General features: G+C 43.9%; 1 protein-coding gene across 1 annotated transcript; it reads left to right on the top strand.

Moving 5' to 3' along the window:
• Window positions 1-69: 69 nt before the first annotated feature.
• Window positions 70-6,084, top strand: CIMAP3 (ciliary microtubule associated protein 3). The gene is made up of 6 exons (XM_005308280.5): window positions 70-227; window positions 634-776; window positions 1,363-1,461; window positions 2,697-2,830; window positions 4,958-5,075; window positions 5,854-6,084. The coding sequence occupies exons 1-6, from the start codon at window positions 203-205 to the stop codon at window positions 5,920-5,922; spliced, it is 588 nt and encodes a 195-aa protein (XP_005308337.2). The 5' UTR covers window positions 70-202; the 3' UTR covers window positions 5,923-6,084.
• The last annotated feature ends 1,781 nt before the right edge of the window (window positions 6,085-7,865 follow it).

The raw sequence follows: 7,865 nt of genomic DNA on the forward strand, positions 1-7,865 counted from the left end.
CAGTTGCCCCCCGAGCCCTGGGGCTGCAGCGCGCCGCTGAGTGGAGGCATTAGGCGCCCGCTTGCAGGAGCGCAGGAGGGGGGGCAGGGGGGGCGCGCGGTCCCCGCCGATCGCGGATCCCGGGATTCTCCGCCCGCCGGCTCGCGCGGGCCCCGCCCCCTCCCGTGTCCATGGTAACGGGCCGTACACACGGGCACGCGGCATGATCTGGGAGTGGGAGCTGACAGGTGAGCAGAGCCGTGTCCAGCCGGGGCACCTCCGGGGGGGGGGGGGGTGCGGCTCCCCTGCCCACCTCCGGGCCGCCTCCCCTGCCCGCCTCCGGGCCCGGCCACTGCCGGGGGGCTCCCCTGCCCGCCTCCGCCCTGGCACCTCCCCGGGGGGCTCCCCTGGCCATGCCCAGCACGGGCTCCCCTGCCCACCTCCGCCCTGGGCAATTCCCGGGGGGGCTCCCCTGGCAGTGCCCAGCATGGCCTCCCCTGCCCACCCCGAGCCCAGGCACCTCCCGGGGAGCTCCCCTGGCCATGTCCAGCATGGGCTCCCCTGGCACTGCTGAGCAGATCACACCCCATGCAGTGGAGGCAGGTCCCCACTTGCTTGTTCTAACTACATCTTTGTTGTTTCTTGCATCTGTAGCTGTGCAGAAGCGAAACTCGTTTGGATCATGTCAAGGGAGGAAAATTTTCCCCTTTCACCATGCCCCAGACAGACTGGGGAACCAGCTGGTCCCCATCCTTGGGGACCCCTATCGTGGGCCCGGGAGTTACGACAATGAAGAGGTGAGTCGTTCTGCAATAGAGCTATTCCCACCCCAGGATAGTAGGATGAAGTAGCAGCTTGTGTCACGAACTAAGATTGAGGCTCACGTGGGCTGGGGGCTGCACATATATTTGATTAGACAGTCCCGGCCCTGGAAAACTGTCTCTAGAGACAAGGGGAATTTTTTTCAAGAGCACATAAGTGACTTAGACTCCTAAGTCCCATTTTCAAATCAAATGTGACTTAAGGAGCCTAAGTCTCACTGAAAGTCAAACACTTTAAAAAATTGTACCCAATAGAAACAAAAGAAGGCATTATTATCCCTCATTTTCCAGCGGAGGCGCAGAAAGAATTAAGTGACTTCCCCTGAGTCACACACAGAGGCTGTGACACAGCCAGGAATTGAATCCACATCTGATTCCCTGCCTCCTGCTTTAATCACAAGACCATCCCACCTGTGACAGTGAAAATTGAAAAAAGGCCTTTTCTTGAGATAAGAGACTTTAACAACAATTTGGTCTCTAGCTGCTCAAACGCATTAAACCTTAAACTGATGTGAATCACATCATAACTGGCACTAAGCACGCTTCTGCTTTTTACATACAGAGGAGTAGCATGGTATATGCCTTGACTCATAAACCAGAGAGCATCAAAGGTTACGTACTGGGAGCAAGAACATCCCTACGTTTCCCACCAGAATGCAAGGTAAGGAAAGCACTCTCTACTGTGCGTCAAGGCTGCTGTGGGTGGTTAAAAAAATGAATGCACTGTAATTCCATCACAAGTGCCTGCAATATGTATGCCCAATTTCCATTCACTTTGCTGGCTACTGCAGATATTTGATGACAGAATTAAACACGTAGGACCAGATTTTCCAAAGCATCCCTCCATCCATTTAAGCACCTAAATAAGTGGCCCGATTTTCAGAATCACTGAGCATGCTGGGTGCGCATTGGATGCTGAGCTCTTTGGCAATTCTGGTCCCTGGTTCACCCAAATTTAAAAGGAGTCATTTACTAGTCACAGCTCTATAAAAATAAGAGAGAGTTCTACAAGGATTGCTAGTTTAGAAATTTATTCACTCTGAGTGAAATTCACCCTTGTGCTGAAGGCTAGCTCCATTCACCACTTAAATTCCACCTAAGAAACAGAAATTAAGTGATGGATGGATCTTATGCTGACCCTCTGCCCAGTGTTGAATTTCTCCCTCGGTTGCATATATATATTTCATTATAGATTACTCTGATATGTTGAAGTGTGGGGAAATTATTCAACTATCCCCTCTCTACAGCTGATAAAGTAACCAAAAACAAGAAATCTTCTGTCACCTTGATTGCATGAACTTCTTAACCTGCTGAAGTAGCTCTGTGTTCTTACCTTCCTCAACCAAGAGAATGTTTATCAGAAATAGATGCTGTTTATGAATTACAGATGGTGTCTAGAACCAATGGTGATGGGCACTTCAGAAATAGAGTGGCTCAGTTAAAGGGACAAACACAGACCAAACTCTGGATGCTCGGTAATTGCAGGTTTCCACAGAAATATCCTACATACCTTCAGATCCCTTCATTGCTCCCAGAAGATAATAATTTTAGGAGCGATAGGGCACATACCGATATAAGATTAGTAGGAAAATGTCATAGATGCCTCCAAGAAAACTGCCCGGCTTTAAGGTTTGTGCTTTTTGGCCAAAGCATCTCTAGCAATCCAAAAACAGAACAAAATGACAGAATTCCCAAAATATATGGGTCCTGTCCTGATTCTTATTTACACTCAAATCACTTTAAACTGCTTTAGCAGTGTGCGTACACTTACATTTACAATCACTTTAAGGCCCCTTGACATCGTCAGAGCAGCCAGACCGTAAATGAGCATCAGGCCCCCGGTGCTAACTTTTTTTTTCTTTTCTTTTCTTTTTTAATCTGCTGCCTTATAAATAGACTGAGACTCCTGGCCCTGGAACACACCAATCAGCATGGGGCAAAGACCGAAAGTTCCAGCCTGCCTACGCCCCATTTTCCGTCAAGTCATCACGATTTCCACAGAAGGCTCTGGATAGAGAGCTTTTCCCTGGGTACCATAAATCTGTTTCTCACTCCTTTAGTAGCAAGGTAAAAGCCTGCCTAGACATTAAGGGATAGCATTGCAGAGGCACAAATGGGAGGTAGGCAACTGCGTGCTCGAACTGCCTTGTGTTGTGTATCTTGAAAATCTCACAAGGAGCAAAGCAGTGGAGAATGAGGCCCAAAATCCTGCTTTCATAATATAGAATGTAAATTTCAATTTAACCAGAGAACAAAACCACAAAATCTTTTGGCACAACTTGGTGAAACCGAGTCTCCACTCAAGATAAGCTCAGGGCTTGAATAGCAAGGGTGCTAAACATGTTAGCATTAAAGCCCACTGATTGAGCACGATAGAGGAAATTGCACAGCATCAGTACTGACCTACATCAGGCTCTAGTGAGTGTCTTAAGTTCTTCATTTGCATGAGCATTAAAAAACTGCCCCATATTCACCAATAGATTGGGAAAAAATAGCAAGGTTATGGTGAGCTCCAAAAAATACTTCTGGAAACAGAAACACTATGCACCAGAAAAAGATTAAAGTTAAAGCTGCTATTGCATATATATATATTTTAGTGGACAAAGTCAGCTTTTGTGGGTTGTAGCCACAATCTGCAGCGGAACAGTCTGATTTCTGTTGCTTTATTTAGATCATAGTCAGACAATAAATATTCACAGCAAAAGAGAGACACTATGTTGTCTGTTTTACATATCTCCTTTTCACATGGCATGTTTAGAAGCATGCCTTTAGAAATCAGCATCCATGAACCTCTCTCCACTATGAATTTGTTGCAAGGATCCCTCATTTTTTTTTATCTTTTGACATGTTTGCAGTGTACCTTGAGTCTGGTGGAAGGACTGGATCAAATACATAGAGGTCAAATACATAGAGCAGAAATGTAACCAGGGACTGCCCCAATAGCAATGCCTAATCTATTTCATAAATGATCTGGAAAAAGGGGTAAACAGTGAGGTGGCAAAATTTGCAGATAATCCAAAACTACTCAAGATGGTTAAGTCCCAGGCAGACTGCGAAGAGTTACAAAAGGATCTCACAAAACTGGGTGACTGGGCAACAAAATGGCAGATGAAATTCAATGTTGATAAATGCAAAGTAATGCACATTGGAAAACATAATCCCAACTATACATATAAAATGTTGGGGTCTAAATTAGCTATTACCATTCAAGAAAGGGATCTTGGAGTCATTGTGGATAGTTCTCTGAAAACATCCACACATCTATCCGTGGCAATCAAAAAAAAAATGAACAGAATGTTGGGAATCATTAAGAAAGGAATACAGAAAATATTATATTGCCTCTATATAAATCCATAGTATGCCCACATCTTGAATACTGCGTGCAGATGTGGTCACCCCATCTCAAAAAAGATATATTGGAATTGGAAAAGGTTCAGAAAAAGGTAACAAAAATGATTAGGGGCATGGAACGGCTTCCGTATGAGGAGAGATTAAAAAAAACTGGGACTTTTCAGCTTGGAAAAGAGATGACTAAGGGGGGATATGATAGGGGTCTATAAAATCATGACTGATGTGGAGAAAGTAAATAAGGAAATGTTATTTACTCATAACACAAGAACCAGGGGTCACCAAATGAAATTAATAAGCAGAAGGTTTAAAACAAACAAAAGGAAGTATTTTTTCACACAACGCACAGTTAACCTGTGGAACTCTTTGCCAGAGGATGTTGTGAAGGCCAAGACTATAACAGGGTTCAAAAAAGAACTAGATAAGTTCATGGAGAATAGGTCCATCAATGGCTATTAGCCAGGATGGGCAAGGATGGTGTCCCTAGCCTCTGTTTGCCAGAAGCTGGGAGTGGATGACAGGGCGGATCACTTGATGATTACCTGCTCTGTTCATTCCCTGTAAAGCACCTGGCATTGGCCACTGTCAGAAGACAGGATCCTGAGCTAGATGGATCTTTGGTCTGACCCAGTATGGCCGTTCTTATGTAATGACTACCCAAGATTTAGAATCCCAGTATGATGAACCAAAGACCGTATCATACACATCTCCCAGTGGATCAATGTGGCACTTGTAAATCAGCAGAGTATAAACTCCATGTCTAAATCAGTTGCGGAAATGAGATATATTTTGTGTTCATCTTCCTTTAGACCTGGAACTTATGAAGCAGACAAGCTGCCACATAAGAAAATCACCTGGCCAATGAAGTTTGGGTCTCCAGATTGGTCTTTAGTACCAATGCCGGAGAGGAGGACTCTGAGAACAGAGGTATGGAATTTATGTATAGGTATCCACATAATTATTCTTTACTCTTGAGATGGGACTTGGTTGATCAAGGCATCAGACAAAGGAAATCGTATGGATACCCAGAGGGACTAATGTCATTCTCCCTGTGCAGCATGCTATACATACAGAAAGAGAGGAAAATTGCTAGAAATCCAAGGGGCTTGGAAGCAGTGGGAAGGAAACATGACTGTTAATGAAGTTACAGTTGGGCATGCAGGGACTAATTTATGAAGAATGGGTCTGCAGAGAGCACTGAAACAGTAAACTGTAAGTTATCTAGGACAGGACAATTCTGGGCTAAGGACATAAGGAACCTCATAAAGGGGGGAGGGATAGCTCAGTGGTTTGAGCATTGGCCTGCTAAACCCAGCATTGTGAGTTCAGCCCTTGAGGGGGCCATTTAGGGATCTGGGGCAAAATCAGTACTTAGGCCTCCTGGTGAAGGAAGGGGACTGGACTCCATAACCTTTCACTGGTCCCTTCCAGTTCTGAGATAGGTATACCTCCATATATTTTTTTTTTTATTATATGCTAGTGCAATGTCTCATGTTTCCTCTAATGCTAATCCACATAGAGGCTAATACTGCTAGCAGCTAATGAGAGTTAGTCCTGGAACTCAAGTGATAGAGATTCAATGTTCAAACCGCACTCATGACCCACACTGGGGCTTCTTAAACTTGCCTATTGCTTTCAACGCTGTTTTACAATGTGCTCGACTTTTAAAAGCTGTTACGTCCATCAATATTTATTTCTATTTTAGCTGATTACAGATAAAGAATTCAGGAAACATCGGAATCGATTGGCCTACTTGAGCTTATACTACAGCTGAATAGTTCTACCCATCAGAGAGTATCTTTTCCTTTCCAATTAAGCTTCTCGGTTCTGTTTTTAGTGGCACCAAGAATCGGGGTGTATGCTATGCTATGTATGCTCTGCTATGCTACTCTGACTCCAAAATCAGGCTGCTTCATAAAGAACTAATCAGTGTTTACATTAGGGTTTAATTGGTGTCATTTCATTAAAAAAAAAAAACAATGTCAGGTTTAGAACATGCTCCAGTGTCGAAGTGTATGTCTCCAGTGTGTGTGTGGGCGGAGTTTAAATAACAGTATGGCTTTTGATGCTAGAGGGTTTGATTCTCTATTGGGTCTTGCACTGTGATTGACAGTAGTGAAATGTGGGTGTAAAAGGCTAGCAAATCAGAATGTGCAGGAATAAGCAAAGTAGTGGAGGATCAGGCCCAGTGGCTATATTTGGAATGGCAGTAATAGTGTTGGTGCTGCGTTTCCAGCCAGCAGCAGGTGGTTACGTTCACCTAATAAGCCTGAGGCGCCTAGTCATGTAGATTGAAATCAACAGGAGTTAGGCTCCGAAATGCCTTTTAGGTTCTGGCCCATACCACTTGTTGCTCTTTCACGAGATTGCGATGGAAGACAGATGCTGCCAGAAGGTCATTGGCTGTGGATCTAGAAAGTCTGCTCAGTGTTAATGAAAAATAGAAGGTGTTGGGTTTTTTTAGCAATGTCCTGCATATTGGAAGACCCAGAGATGCAAGCTGCCCCAGGGCAGATCTGTAGTACAAGCTGGAATTCATGACATCTATGTGTTTGGGGGGAAAAGTTAGGAAGCGGTTGAAGATGCACTTTTGTCCATTTCCTTTATTCTTTCTTCCCACTTCCTTGCAAGTCTTTCAAAGAATAAATGGATTTTGAAACTAGTAATTCCACCACTGGGATGATCCTCCAACATTGATATCCCCGTCTAGCCACAAGCCCTCCTGCCTCTTCCCCAAAAGGAAATAAATAAAATCTAGCAAAAAAACAAAACAAAACAAAAAATAGAAAAAAACCCAGTCCCAAGCAGAGCTTTTACCCAGACAGCGAAAAGTGCCAGAAATTCCATAAAGTCCATTGGAGACTTAGTTATTGATACTGCTTTTACATGGAAGGTACTCAGATGTACGAGGGACAATAGCATAAAACCCTACGATGGATAGATAATTTCCATGCCAGGCAGGGATTACTTTCTGAAACCATTATAATACAAGGGTAATCCCTTGTCACACTAAAGCTGGCAGGTTATAGCTCTGAACGCAGAGGCTTTAGTGGCAGTTGCTGATATTTCTTAAGCAAACTGTTATCAGTCCTCATAGTAACTGTGCTTCCTCTTATTACAACATCACACTCAGAAATGCATAGTTTTTCTTGATAGCATAATTCATCTAAATTCATTCTAGGAAATCAGGGACAAGTTTGTGCATAGTGTGGGAAGTCCCATTATGCCGGTCACTATATTGTTTTCATACTTTTATTCAGAAGCCACGGACTTCAGTGTACTTTTGTTTGTGCAACAGCTGCAGTACAACATTCATGGGATTGCTACTCTTCAGTAAAGTTACAGGAATTCACCTGGAAGTTTGTGCACAGGTCACATTACTGAGAGCCTTCACTCTCATAGGGAAAAAACTCAGCTAGTGAACGTACCAAGTTAGCTACATAAAATCTTTCAGATATTCTCTCAATGGAGGAAGCTTTCCAGAGGGTTAGATTGATTTATTTTAGTGTGTTAGATTTCTTTGGGACTTGTGGAATTAAAATTACACACTCTTTTAGCTTTCATCTTTCCTCAGAACCCTCAGGATTTATGACATTATTATTATTTAATATTTACCTCACTCAAGGGCCACTTGCCAAGCAGAGCCCCATTATGTTAGGCACAAACACTGGCATCTCGTCTGGACCAAGATGGTGAAGTGATGCTTGTCCTCGGGGG

The sequence above is a fragment of the Chrysemys picta genome, chromosome 4 (assembly GCF_011386835.1).
Source record: "Chrysemys picta bellii isolate R12L10 chromosome 4, ASM1138683v2, whole genome shotgun sequence".
NCBI classification, from domain to species: Eukaryota; Metazoa; Chordata; order Testudines; family Emydidae; genus Chrysemys; species Chrysemys picta.